This window comes from Anoplopoma fimbria, chromosome 12 (genome assembly GCF_027596085.1).
Source record: "Anoplopoma fimbria isolate UVic2021 breed Golden Eagle Sablefish chromosome 12, Afim_UVic_2022, whole genome shotgun sequence".
NCBI lineage: Eukaryota > Metazoa > Chordata > Actinopteri > Perciformes > Anoplopomatidae > Anoplopoma > Anoplopoma fimbria.
In genome coordinates, this window is record NC_072460.1 from 23748529 (window position 1) to 23763587 (window position 15059).

At 38.2% G+C, this 15059-nt stretch overlaps 2 protein-coding genes across 2 annotated transcripts; both read left to right on the forward strand.

The window, feature by feature from the left end:
- Positions 1-293: 293 nt before the first annotated feature.
- On the forward strand, positions 294-4325 carry LOC129099262 (deoxyribonuclease-1-like). Its single transcript, XM_054608431.1, has 10 exons — positions 294-367; positions 484-567; positions 800-888; positions 991-1077; positions 1162-1274; positions 1555-1667; positions 2533-2690; positions 2798-2894; positions 3024-3138; positions 4083-4325. The coding sequence occupies exons 2-10, from the start codon at positions 487-489 to the stop codon at positions 4202-4204; spliced, it is 975 nt and encodes a 324-aa protein (XP_054464406.1). The 5' UTR covers positions 294-367; positions 484-486; the 3' UTR covers positions 4205-4325.
- Positions 4326-6170: 1845 nt separating this feature from the next.
- abtb1 (ankyrin repeat and BTB (POZ) domain containing 1) lies at positions 6171-14823 on the forward strand. Its single transcript, XM_054609087.1, has 12 exons — positions 6171-6396; positions 8277-8339; positions 8426-8481; positions 9610-9754; positions 9832-9991; positions 10105-10150; positions 10369-10485; positions 10738-10850; positions 10936-11034; positions 11153-11320; positions 12190-12390; positions 13343-14823. The coding sequence occupies exons 1-12, from the start codon at positions 6341-6343 to the stop codon at positions 13547-13549; spliced, it is 1431 nt and encodes a 476-aa protein (XP_054465062.1). The 5' UTR covers positions 6171-6340; the 3' UTR covers positions 13550-14823.
- The last annotated feature ends 236 nt before the right edge of the window (positions 14824-15059 follow it).

A 15059-nucleotide genomic window follows, 5' to 3' on the forward strand; every position in this document is an offset into this window, starting at 1 on the left:
ATCAGTGAATGAGTGTGCGAAGATTATAGAAAATATTGTAAAATATGTAAAATATGTAAAATATGTGAAATATGTTCCCAGTTTCCACCTTTTTGCTTCCTGAAATGTTGGTATTGTTCCAGCAGACACCATGTTCAATGTTATGTCATAAACTATTGTTGGTGGCAGCCGGTTGTAAATGGAAAAAAACAAAAAACTGGGCTGTCCTCTTTGTGTCAAACAATCTTTTCTTCTTTCTTCGCCCTCTCTTTTTTTCAGACAGATTAACCAATCATCGCCTCCCTCTAAAAAAAAAAACAGGCCTCTCATACAAACATATGTGGGTTTTATTCTGGAGGTTTGTCAAGACTGAAGTTGTGCCATCGAGGTAAGTAACACTGGGAGAGACTGTGTGTGTGAGTGTGTGTGTGTGTGTGCATAATAATAAAAGCATTACTGAGTAGTCTAAAATTAAAATATCTCTGTTTGCTCCTCTCTTGTCAGATAATGAAGATCGCCTCCTTCAACATGCACAGGTTTGGGCTGACCAAAGTCGCCAATCCAGATATTCTGTCTGCTCTCGTTAAGGTAAAATGCATTGGCATAGACATTAAACATCAGTAATGATAAGTGTTGAGTTTTGGAAATGCACGGTGTGACTTTTGGAAAGCAATAAATCATTGGGGGAGTCCTGGATAATACCAGGGTTATTATCTGTCTATGATGAAGCTGACACATGTTTGAATGAATGAAAACACATAAACGTTAAAAGGTTAAAAAGTGTCATTGTTTGTCTTTTTGTTGCTTTTGTGTTTTGTAGATTGTGTCTCGATACGACATCATAGTGATTCTGGAGGTGGTGGATGTGAGCGGAGCTTCTGTTGAAATATTCTTGGAAGAACTGAACAAGTGAGTTTACTTTTCTTTTTTTTGGTTTTAATTTCTGAATGAAGCTAAGATTTTTGTTGTTTTTTTAATATATATATACGCCTCCTTTTACTCTCCTACCAGAGTGAACACCACCCATCACTATGCTCTGCAGCTCAGCACCCGCCTGGGAAGGAACAGATACAAGGAGCAGTTTTTGTTTCTGTACAGGTGAGATCAAATCACATTTGCAACTCTTTTGGAAAAGACGCCACCAAACAGCTGCTCTTAAACATCATTTTGTCTCACTGAAAGGGACGACGTTGTCGACCTGATCGACAGTTACCAATATGAAGACAACCAGGTGAACGACGTGGATGCTTTTCTAAGAGAGCCGTACATTCTCTACTTCAAACCACGCAACACTGGTCAGTCTTAACCAGAGCTGAAGGAACAACGGGGAGTAGTTGATTTCAGTGTGTAACGACAGGTCTGAGTCATCTCTGTGTATAGACCTGTTTTGTTTTTTCAGGGTGAATGAGACAGATTGAGTTTGACATGCGATTCAAAGGAGCAGAGGGCAGGTTTATCAAGTTAAGTCAGTTGGCGTGGAACCATGTGCATCCACACGTGTGGGGCATGTCATCATGGGGTATGTTATCGTAGAGGTGAGTATCTGTGGCCTTACATGGCTGTTTGTGTTTGCAGTGCTGAAGGACATAGTGCTGATCCCCGTCCACGCCTCGCCACTGCACACAGAGAGGGAGCTGGACGAGCTGTACGATGTCTTCCTGGTGGTCAGAGACAAATGGAAAACTGATGTGAGTTGTGTTATCCTGTTGTGTTTTTACTGTGAACTATGACAAACAAAACAAAAACAGTAGTTCATTCCTGTAGCGCATCTTTACATTTGCATCATAAGGAATGTAAACAGCAGCAACAAAAGATATTCTCTGGGCACATCTTCACATTAAAAATTCAACTTTGACTCTGTTTGAGCATCAAGCATCATTGATGTAAACACAGAGTCCACTTCCTCTTTTCCCAAGGAGTCCCGCGCTCTGTCCTGCGATCCAACCCCCCGAGTGAAACTTTATCTGTAAAGATGTGGGCTCAACAAGTAGCTGGTAAAAGGCAAATATCGAATGATTTAACCTGCAGGATTATCACAAGTTCTCCACAACAACAGAAAAGGCCACAAAAGATGCGTTAATATTCTGCGGACCAGATGTTTTCAAAGTCTGAAACTGCAGGCTTCACCCTCAGACAAGGCTTAGAAAAAGGCGCCCCCCTCACCCCGTCTTAGTTCACTTGCTTAGTTTCCCTCAATTCCTGAACACCTAAAGGGTCATTATTATGTTATTTGAGCCCATAGACACTCAGATAGTCCAATATAACTGTTGTAATAACTTCAGACTACACCAAATACATTAAAAAAGGTCTGTCCTAAAGCTGGTATTAGTTTCTAATTCTGGAAAAACTACTGTTCCTCTGAGCCAAATCCCACACATCAAAACATATTTCTATTTATACTATTATAACAGAGGAATCACACCAATTACGTGGCCTATAAACTTTGAATAATGTTGTAACGTGGTCTCTTTTGATGGGATTTTTCCGTGTCCCAACAAATAAATATAAGCACTTTTACTGGTACTTAAACGGACATATCTGATTTTCCTCTAGAACATAATGATCCTGGGGGATTTCAAAGCAGACGGTGTGTACGTCACCGATAACAAGATGAAGGACATTCGTATTCGCAGCGACAAGAACTTCCACTGGCTGATCGGCGATGACGTGGACACCACATCAAACACAGCAAACCACTACTCCTACGACCGGCATGTTTGCATTGATAAAACTCTATTTTATACAATATCAGGAGGAGAGAAACCGAACATATCGTCATTATATGCATGAATTAATGGAGTGAATTTATGTACAACAGGATTGTTGTGTATGGAGAAGATATGCTGTCCGCTCTTGTGCCAAACTCAGCCAAGCCGTTCAACTTCCACAAAGAGTTTGTGATGACGGAAGAAAAAGTGAGTTGTCCCTTTTTGTCAAAGCTGAATCTAAACTGTCAACACTTTCTGCACATGTACAGCTTGTTTTCACTGCCCTGTTTTGTAGCAACAAACCTCCCTCACTCTGTGTTTTACCTCCACCTGCAGGCCCTGAGAGTCAGCGACCACTACCCCGTGGAGGTGGAGTTACGTAAAACTCCTCCTTTCTGGACGACAAAGAATTCCCAGAGGTGTGACTGTGTTGATTCCCAGCGAGCTTCAGGTAACAGAGCTGTCACAGGTTGAAGAGCAAAACTGTCATTTACTCACAGAGAGTCATGGGGTGAAGTATTTGGGACAGGAGCTGACCTACTTGTGCTTCTTTTGATGTTTACAGTGCTGTGTGGCCTCTGTGAAAGACGGGTGAAACTAATGAGAGGGAATACTTGGAATTTGAGATTCTTGTTAAACTATTTTACAGTTCAACTTAAAGGTTTTACTACTGCAAAGCCTTTTTTTTTTTGCTTTAAACTGGGAACTTTCATTTTGTTTGTGATTGATCAAAGCGGAGGCTTCATATTGTCTATAAATCTCATTAAAAGTACAAAAACGACTCAAAAGTATTGCAAACAGAATCAAGTCAAGACCAGAATCTCACCTTTTGGGATTTTTTTTAACCATTTAAAAATCATTATGCCATGAAAATATGTTTTAAAAGAACAGCATGTAACATTTGCAGTAACTAGAAAACTCTGTAAAAACAAAACTGCAGTGATAACACTTCAGCTGGCTGTCACAAGAGCTATTTCATCCTCTTTTTCTTGTTTCCTGGAACTAAAAATAATCAATTATGATGCTTGAACATATTAGTAATGGAGTTTTCTTCACCAGATGAATAAGACAATAGCTAAATCTAATCATAATTAATTGAAAACACAAGTAGTCCTGCTGAAATTGGTCAAATAGACAAGAAAGGCCAAAGAATAAACAAGAACATAATTTGTTTGTGGATACTGACTTTAATATCCTGTGCCTTTTAGATTGTCAAAACATGCAGAATCTATATCTTATTAGGTTTAATAAGGTCTGTGAAAATGCACAAATGCCATATTTGCAGGACAAAAGCATTTCAGCCCTTAGAAGCTGAATTCAAAATAGCCTACATATATTTGAATAGAGAATCTATGTTACTAATTATGTTTGTTTATGTGTGTTTTCTACTAACAGAGAGCCAGCAGGTGGATGTGGTGCAACTGCAGAAGGAAAATCTCCTGCTGGAGCGAGAAAAACTTAAACTTCAGATCTCCCTGTTAAATCAGTGGCTTGCCAGACTCCAACAGAAAAAATGACAAGAAGATCACAAACAGGACCGGCGTTGCCAAGCTGTTTCAATTTTTTCATTTCAATCTCATTTGTGTCATTTAGTAATTATTTATATTGCAAAAATTAATGAATAATGGTTTTATACACAAAGGTTGTGCTTTGTTTGTGATTTGTCGCTGATTTGACACAGCATTGTGACTTTTATAGACTACACTTCAAATCGGTGTGCTATAGTTTGTCTTCTAGACTCATAGAAAACAAAACAAAAACAGTGAGATGAACAAATTTATTATAATATGTAAAGCTGTAAACTTTAAAAAGAAGAAACTCAAAGAGAAACACAGGCTAAGCTATTTCTGATCCAGTCTAAACAAATAAGCCTATTTCAACAAGGCTTTTTTGTCAAAATTAACAAAATGTAAAATACTAAAAAAAGATACAGTACCAGTGAAAAGTTTGGACACCTCTTCTCATTCAATGTTTTTTCTTTATTTTTTAATTTTTTTCTACATTTCTAGATTAATATTGAAGACATCCAAACTATGAAGGAACACATATGGAATTATGTGGTAAACAAACAAATGCTCAACAAACCAGAATATGTTTTTATTTTAGATTCTTCAAAGTAGTTGAATTTGTCCAAACTTTTGACTGGTACTGTATATAAATATATATAAATTAAATATATTAGAGGATCAAATGTGGTAAAAAATAAATACACATCCAAACTATGTTAAGGCATTACAATGAAACAAATAGTGAAAAAGCACCAGTCAAAATATTAGAACATTTTTAAAACCGAACAATCAAATTAGAAATACTTCTTCTTTGAAGGGTATTCACTCATCATTCATTGTCAGCAATTTTAACTAAGTAACAAAATATTAGTTTTATTACATACTACATCATTTTATATTAATATATGGTTCAGGCAGTTTGAACATTTACACAAATTCCTGATAACAGAACTGTAGAAAAATGGGACAAATCAGAATAAATTCTACCTTAATTAATCACGGATACAATATAACTAACAAAAAAAGAACAGATTTTCACACTGCAACTACATAATTGGAAAGATTATGCATTAACATGTGTATATATATATATATATATATGTATATATATATATATATGTATATATATATATATATATATATATATATATATGATTTTGAATGTATATAATATGTGTATTATATTAATTATATATATATATATATATATATATATATATATATATATATATATATATATATATATATATATATATATACATATTAATATATAATCTATTCCATATATAGGATATATAACATATATATATATAAATATATACACATGTTAATATAATCTTTATAATTATGTAGTATGCATTATATAATATGTTATATATATATATATATATAAATAAATAGCTATAAATAAAACTCTATCAATGGTACAAGGAAAAAATAATAATCATAATAAACATAATAAAATAATAATTTTCCAATACTGTTTTACTTTTTTTGTTGTTCAGTAGACTAAAACTAAAATCCACTAGAAACAGCTAAATAGTACAAATTCAGGGATTGAATTAAAAAGGTTGCATATAAATAAAAAAAAAAAAATTCATTCATATGAGTTATTGAAGTAACTCAAAGTCACTGTGGAAGAGCGCCATCCTTTGGATTTGCAGTCAAACATAAATGCCTCTGAACAACAAGCTGAACGCACTGACGTATGCTGCGTTCAGGTGACCCAGCGTCAGCTCCGACTTTCCGCTTTCTACAACCGTAAACACGAGCTGCCACTCATTCCAATGATTAAACATGATAAAAAATATTACCTGTTGTCAAATTGCTTCACATTTATTTGATGTTATGAAAAAAAATACAGCTGTATGTACGTTTTTAATAAACATCCACCGTCTTGTGGAGAGTAGTCCGTTTCTCCGTTATTCTCGTGAAGTAGACGCGCTCTAGTCACATGACTGCCTGAGCACTTCCACCAACAACACCAACAACCAACACCAGTGCAGTTTTGTAAACAACCGTGCAAGAAAAAAAAGAGAGGTGTGCAACAGAGAGCCAGCCTTCCTCAGCGTCGACCGAGGAGAACTCTGAAAAACTGGCCGCTTCAATGCATCACAGAGGACCGAGACAGCAGCAGTGGGGATCATGGATGTGTGCGACCTGTTCAGCAGCTGCAGAAAGGGCGACGTTTGCAGAGTCAGGTAACCAGCGACTCACCTGTGTCTATACATGTGTGTGTGCATGCATGTGTGCGTGTGCATGTGTGTGTGTTATTATTGCTTTTGCACCAATGTTATTTAATATCCTGTTTATTTGACCTGTTCTGCAGGGGCATTTTGTCAACAAGTCAGAAATCAACCTTGTAGATAAACTCAAAGCTAAGTGCATTGTGTTTTTTTTTTTTTTTTTTTTTGCAAAGAACATTGCCATTGTGCAACATTTGCTTGTGTTGACCCAGCTGGTAACTTTTTCTAATGTCTGTGTACAGATGCAACCTGGGTAATTTCAGTTCAGACACATATGTCCATATAAAATAACAAAAAAACAATAATAAAGACAATTCGAGGACAACAACATAAAGGTATCCTCATTGCAGTTCATTTTTCCCCCCAAAACAAGAGGAATACCTTGTGTCACTTTGTTGTGGCTCAGTTAACACCATTATAATTATAATTTTTCAACTGATTTATCAACATATATATTTGTGCATGCAGTTCTTATACGCTGCATGAAAAGTAGGAACAATTTGAGCCAGCTCCTGCAGAATATGTGACTTGCACCTGTCCATCTCTGGAGCTTGAGTGAGATCCTGAATGCATCACTAAATGCCACCTGAAGCTTTTACACTTTTGCTTTGCTGTAGCTGCACCACCAGTGGACTGTATAGAGTGGAGTACATCATCTGTACACATGTGACATTTACATGCCATTTTATTGATAATTTGAACACGTACATCTTACTTATCTCACACATTTACGCTTAATCTGCCAAAGGGAATGAATGATAATGTAGCTTCTCATCCTCTTTGGTTTAAGCAGTCGTGATAACACTCTTTTGGTTTTATCATGATTGCTAATTTGAATGCTATACCGACACCATAACTCAAGCAGACTCTGAGCAAATCCAGCACTATAAGGAGACACAACATTAATATATATAGTAGTTTGACAAACACTTGCCCATGATTGGTTTGGTCAAAAACTTTAAACACATCCAGGAAACACAAATATTGTAGTTTTATGTCTTCTACCTTTACTAACAACCACCTACTACTTCCCTCAGTGCATGAATACATAAATCTATGGCATGTTTATTTTTTTTAAACTAATTGAAGTAATATAGTTACCAATGTTATGTGTCAGTGTCGGATACTTTATCAAGACCGTATGCAGAGAGTTAACACAAGGTTACTGTCGCCAGTTTATACAGCTTTTCTTCTGGGTGACACATTACATTACATTACATTACAGTCATTTAGCAGACGCTTTTATCCAAAGCGACTTACAATCAGTAGTATATTACATATCATTCACCCATTCACACACTCCTCTTGTTTTGCTTGACAGACTGGTATGTTCCATTACCAACCAGTCAAGACAAGTCTGGACAATAACACCCAGTTTAACAATCCAACTAACTTATTCCCAAACTGCAACAAAAAAAAACACTTTTACCAGCAGGATACAGGAATGGTCACATAAACATCAGATTCTTAATGAATGTAGACCACATTTATAGATTAAAAAATATATACTTTGGGCATAGGATAATAAATTATTATTAATAAAGGGATCATCAAGGGAAGGACAGAGGATGTCGCATGTGCACAGATTGTAAAGCCCTCTGAGGCAAATTTGTAATTTGTGATTCTGGGCTATACAAAATAAACTGAATTGAATTGAATCAAAAAGATAAAATGTTCCTTATGTTTGGATTATGTGTTAACAATCTTTTTCTTTCCATCTTGCATTTTGCGTCCTGTGTGATTAGAATTTTTCTTGAAATCTTTTGTATCTGCAGGTTCTGTGTAGATTCTTGTACATCTATGTAACATATCATTTTATCTCTTTTCACTCCAAGATACCTTGTTGAACAAAGAGACGTGGACCTCAATGTAAGAGATAAATGGGACAGCTCCCCTCTGTAAGTACCATTCAGGCAGGCAGTCTCTGGATAGCACGACATCATTATTGCAACAAACTAAAAATGTGACCGCCCTTGTTCTTCAGGTATTATGCTTGTCTCTGCGGTCACGAGGAAGTGGTCCAGTACCTGTTGGCTAATGGTAAGTTGTTTGTTCAGAAATGCTTACATACCTAGAAAGCTGCTCTCAGTAGAAAGCAGATCGCTCACAGCTGTATCTGCAACACTATAGTGTCCTCTTCAGGTGTAACAACTTTTATTTAGGCTCCAAGTCAATATTTTTTCGACAAAACGTGCCTAAAAAATGAGGTCGATGTCCAATAGAAACGTACAAAATACCTTTTATTCTGTCTGTAGAGTGATGGCGATGCAGTCAGCAGTGTGTGTGTGAGTGTAGTTTTGTTGTAAACAACAATAAAAAAGGAAAAACTGTTTTCCCCGCTGTGTACACCCAGTTAAGAGTGATGAGTGAGGAGTCAAGCTCTGTTTATAGTACGCGCGACCTGCGAGCATTCACAACGTTGTTTATGCTCGACTTATTGTCCGTTGCATTTTTCCTCCAACATGCCGTAAGGTGTACAAACTAAATGTATCAACAAAACAACGAGTGTAACCGAAAAACGTCTTAAACCCGTTTCCACAACGTCGAGGAGGAATTGTTATTTACTGCAAACTCATATTTCATATCCATGGACTACTTTCTTGTCTTCATACGAGCCCTGTAAAGAGAGAAGTTAAGTATTAAATACATTACAATGAAACAAAGTTTGAATAGCCGGTCAAGAATTTGATTTGGCTGCAAAATATTTTCTTAAAATGTAGAGTTTTTTTGTAGACCTCCTGTTTCTAAAGCATTTAAAAACTAATTTTCGGTCTCTGACATGTTAATAGTGCTTTAATCAGTGAACTATTTGTGACTGTTATGTTTGAAAAGCTCTGATAGCACACAGAGAGCGCCTACTTACATTAATTCAGAGGTGCAAATCCAACAACACTTATGGAGCCTTTACATGCGCCGCACAAGCCGGGATTACATGATTTTCTGGCACGCACACCGGCCTCACTCCAGCGAGTATAAACCATACTTGGTTGAAAAAGTGTGAGTCACTGCAACCACGAGAGGTCCTTGAGCATGCGGCCATAACTGGCCACCTAAAATATCATGCAGTTTGCTGCAGCAGAAGGTTTAGATTTGGACAGACACAAAGGTGCATAAAAAGTATTGTAATATAATCGTGTACTTTTTCTGTCGTCTTTGCTTTGCTTTCAGGTGCCAAGTGTGAAGCCAACACGTTTGATGGCGAGCGGTGTATGTACGGCTCTCTGAACGATTCTGTCCGACGCCTGCTCAAAGATTATAAGTGCATCAGCGTGCGCGCCATGCAGCGGGACGACTTCAACTACTTTCTGCACATGTACGTTGGCCATTCGTGTAAATGAACCACTTCTTTTTTAGTTCACAGTAAAACCTGCATAACTCCATTTGCTTTAGGTTACTGGAGCAAGGTCAACACAGCGACGTCAAGTTCCTGGTTCATGGACAAGTATTTACGGCCCACCGATGCGTCCTCAGTGCACGCTCAGAGTACTTCACCGATATGTTTGAGACCAAGTGGAAAGGGAAGACCTTGATCACCCTCAAACACCCTTTGGTAGATACAAATATTTATGGTTGATTAATTCTGTGGTCGTGTCTGTTATGTAACCGTACAGGCTTATTGTGTCTTATCTACATCTGTATGGATAAAAGGCGTCTTGATTTCAGATCAACCCTGCAGCCTTTGGAGCAATCCTGCAATATTCCTATACAGGTGAGCTGCAAATATCAAGGCTTCTCCATTGGTCACAGTTTTAAGACTTTTCAGGAAAATTCAGTCCGTACTAGTTTTTAATGTGTCAGTAACAAAGATTTATCATTCTGGATTACCTGACCAATATCATCATCAAAAAAGGATCTAATCGGGGGAAAAAAACACAAAATAAATTGACAGTTCAATACTCTTTTAATTCATTTTCCTTGATGTCCCAGGACGTATGGATATTGATATAAGCCTCGTGGAGGACTGCAGACGACTTGCCAAACAGTGCAAGATGGAAGTTCTAATAGAGGAGCTGGAGAAGAAATGCAAACAGCTGTATGAATTTGGTAAGATAAACCCTCTTATCAGGGGGAAAGATATGATGCACAAGAGTGTTTTAACCAAAGGTGTGTAGTCATAGTTTGCACATGTGCAGAACAGATCGGGTAGCGAATGACGCGTGTTGTTCCTGATACACGATTCAGCATTTTAGGCTGTATCTAAAGCATTTGGTATTGATTATTTGTATCGGAACAACTCTACTTTTTCCCCACATGAGTGACGTCTGTCTTGTCTTTCCTTCTGTCTTCATACTAAAGTGTCCAACAAGCCGGGAATCTGTGTGAAGGTTCTCAGCCTGGATCCTCACATCTGTCAACTTCAGGAGGAGTTGGCTCAGTTAGCAGACTGTGCACTTCCCATTGAACTGAGAGTGAGGACGTGACACTATTGCTGCTACTATAACGGTTTATTGAACCTGTTTTAACTTTGTCTTCTTCCCCGTCGGCTCTCCTCAGGTTGGATTTGGCGAACTTCCCTTTAACAGAGTCGACCGCTTCCCTACTTACCCCGACATCTGCTTCAGAGTCGAGGGCTCCAACTTCTTGTGCCATAAGGTGCGATCAACAAAGTTCACACAACATTCCACAGCAGCTTTACATGCTCCCATCCCCCCCGTCACTCAAAAATGAATATTTGAGTTGTTGTTTTTTAACTGTCTGTTTGTGTCTCCAGGCGTTTTTCTGCGGACGTAGTGATTATTTTAAAGCCCTGCTGGAGGACCACTTCAGTGAGGGGGAGCAGCTTCAGTCCCAGCCCAGCACCCCAGTGATTACTTTACACAACATTTCCCATGAAATATTCATCCACGTCATGTATTACATCTACACCAATTACACGGAGGTTAGTGCACAGTTTCTGTCTGAGATTATTTTGTGGAATTCATAATCTTGGATGCAAACTCTGGGATGCAAATAATCTGGGATGCAAATCTGGGATGCAAACTCTGAATTTCAGTCAGAAAAATTGTTGCTTGTCAGTCTACCAGCTGAGGAGTCATAAAAGAGAACAGAAACAGAAGCAATACCTTGTTAAAGGACCAATTTGTGGCCGACAAACTGGTTTCCTGCTGTTTGGCATAAGCTTGTAAAAAGGAAAAAAGTGTTGGTAAAGGGGCGTCTTATATAAGCAGTTTAAGGGTTGTTTAAAATGATCCTAATACGATTAATTGCTTAAGAGTTCTCCTTGTTGTATTTGAACGCATTATGATAAAGTTCAAATTTACCCTGGCCAAATGCTTATTTATACTGCATAGAGCATGAACGCAGCATAATGTAACTAAATGGAGCCTCTGTATATTAGCTGTTAGCTCCAGTGCTAACGTTACTAGCCCTCTTCCTGCTGATTTCAACACAGATGTGATCAATGTCACATTAACGCCGATCTCCCGATTGCATATTTTTTTTATTGAATATTGGCCAATAACGATCAGCAGTATTTCACACTATGATGGATAAACTGTGTAATATTTTTTGTATTAATTATTTATTGATTTATATTTGTATATATGTGTTTATGTGTTTGTTGCTTTCGTATTTCAACTATATATTCGCTGGTAACATCTACCAAAACGTACAGTTACATTTTCACGATCTTTGAAAATGTAGCCGGTGATTGTGAATAATAAATATACTTTTTTAGTAATGTCACTTGGATGCTCATCATAATTATCTGACAGCTGACTGAATATCTATTTGTTTTTAAATTCCCAGCTAATAACGGATGTCGTGTTTGACGTGCTGTGCGTGGCCGACATGTATCTGCTGACGGGGCTGAAGCGTCTTTGTGGGAAGACGCTCTCCAAGACTATATGCGAGGACAACGTTGTGTACATGTGGAAGATGGCCAAGCTTTTCCGTCTCTCTCGGCTGGAGGATAACTGCACAGAGTTCATGGCCAAGATCATTGAGCGGGTGGGTGTCTGTCTCTCTGTGTTCACACTGGAAGGGTCTTTGTTTTGGCTGGATAACAAGAGAGCGTCTGGGAGGTCGCAGCTGGTGGCTGACGTGAACACAACACAACACGTCATGTCTGCACGATGAATACGAAGTCGGAGCCAGCAGAAGTTCAGCTTGGCTTAGCATAAAGACTGGGAGCAGGGGAACAGTGGCAAAGAGTCGTTCAGCCTGTAACACCTCATAAAGAAACAATTTGTCATATGGACATATATGATTTGTACGAATTAAACAAACAAGATTTAACGTGTTAATCAGGGAGGTGCTGGTAGCAGATTTACTTTTCTTCACATTTGGACACAACCATGCTAGTTGTTTCCCCTTGTTTTTAGTCTTAATGCTAAGCTAACCATGTCCCCGCTCTTGCTTCATGTTTACCAGCAAGACATGAGAGTGGTTTAGCATAAAGACTGGGAGCAGGGGAACAGTGGCAGAGCGTTGTGTAGCATGTAACACCCCATAAAACTTAAATTTGTCATTTGTACAATTCAGATTTTGTACGCCAGGCTAGTTGTTCCAACCTTTATTTAGTCTTTATGCTAAGCTAACCATGTCCCGGCTCTTGCCTCATATTTAGCAGAAAGACATGAGATTGTTATCGATCTTCTCATCTAACTTTTGGCAAGAAAGCGAATAAGCGTATTTCCCAAAATGCCGTACCGTTTCATTAAAGTGCTCCTATAAAAGTTATTGGCTTCTTAAAACGTACTAAAAGTGCCCTCGTACATCTATCATCGCAAATGTCAGACCTCTGAGGCCTTATTATAATACTTTTTGTTGTGTTTGTGAGCTACATGAGCTAGATTTAAACACCTGCGAGCCGAGGTTGATATTCTGGATGTTCAGGTCAGCCACGCTCGGTTTCCCCCCCTCAGGATGAATTCACACCTGTCTAACCTGTCTGTCGCAGCTGGTGGAGCAGGCCGAGTTCGCAGAGATCATCAAGGAGGACGCTGCGTCCGTGGAGGACCGGCAAGAGACGGACTCCGTCCCCCTGGTGGACGAAATCCGCTACCACATCACGGGCAACGTGCAGACCTTCAGTGCGATAGAGGAGACCAATCAGAAACTGGAGGCTTTGGAGGAATTGCTCTCCAACATCAATATTTACTGCTGAGGGGTCGGCAGGTTGTGGTTTGTGTTTGTAGTAGCGGTGCAAGGTTTGAAGTTTTTAAGGTGGATGGTTTGGGATGGGATATATATGATGCTGCTAACAGAGAGACAAAAAGGGTGTCTGTGGGTTTTTATTTTATTTACAGTATATTATACAGAATATATATTTTCAGAAGATTATTCTGATGCGTATTTAGATAAAGCTCTTAAGGTGAGGTCTGCGATTCTGGAGAAATATTGTTGATGTTTGAACTAAACTCCCAAAACGAATCCTTTACTTTGAATTTCGCCTTTTTATTCATCCAAGACCTTTTCCCTGTCCAGTGCACCAGCGTGAGCGCCCCCTAGTGCTGAATAGTGTTGTGTTTTCCGTTTAAAGAGTGTTTGTATGAACGACTATATACTACGATTCTTTTTATCAGCGCGCACACAGAATGGACAGCTTGTGGAAAAGTTCTTTGCTGAATTTAACGAAAAGAGTTTCGGATTAGAATCGCTGACTGCACCTTTAAATTATTTTTTCAGTAAGACATATCAAAAAGACATTTGGTATACAGTACGAAGATGTGCAAGACGGGCTTTGGGGAAATTGTGTATGATACATTTACACATGCGTGGATTTGTTTTAGGCATTATTTGTAGCCACTAGAATCTAGACTAGCTAGTTATTTAGCTCTTTTAAACTGTACTTTGGCCCTAACAAAGTTAAGCACCAGCTTTCAAAGCAAAACTCCAATGAGATTTTATTTTTATGCTCTTAAAAAGTTTCAACGAATGCATGTCACGCATGCACCAACATGCACTTGACAACAATGGGTAATAAAGACGGAACAGTGCAGTATAAGTTCACTTCATTCACCCAGAAAATATTTTTAACCTCTCAATTCTTATGTTTTGTTACATAGAATAAAGTTTTATGGATTTCATGCGCAGAAGAAAGCACCTTTTGTTTTGGATTTGATTGGATGTGGCGGCTGAACGTCACACCATTCTACCTGTAACATTGCTCCTCTGTGACACTTTATTAATTCATCTTACACTTATGAACCCTTCAACATATTCCTGCTCTTTATTCAAACCTTGGATGGAATAACTCATTTCCTGTTGCCTTGTGTGCGACAAACCTCTCTTGCCCAGTGTGCTCACGGGAAAATAAAGCTGTTACAAAAATGTTTGCATGTAAAATCCACCATGCAATAATGGAAAAACTACTGCTCTTGGTTTTTGCAATTAAACGTGGTATTGCAAGCACGTGTTGTTTTATTCAGCATCATTAATGAATTTTGAATTGAATTTGTTTATTTTGCACTGTCACTGTCGGTGGTCGGACCACTTTATTCTGACTGAAATATCTCAACAACTAGTAGATATATTGCCATGAATTTGGGTTCCTTGACATTCATGCCTCTCACAGGATGATCTGTAAATATTTTGATAATCCTTTCCCCTAGCGCCATCATCTGGTCAAAATATATCTTTGTCCAACACTTTGGTGTTCAAGCAAATATCTGCAA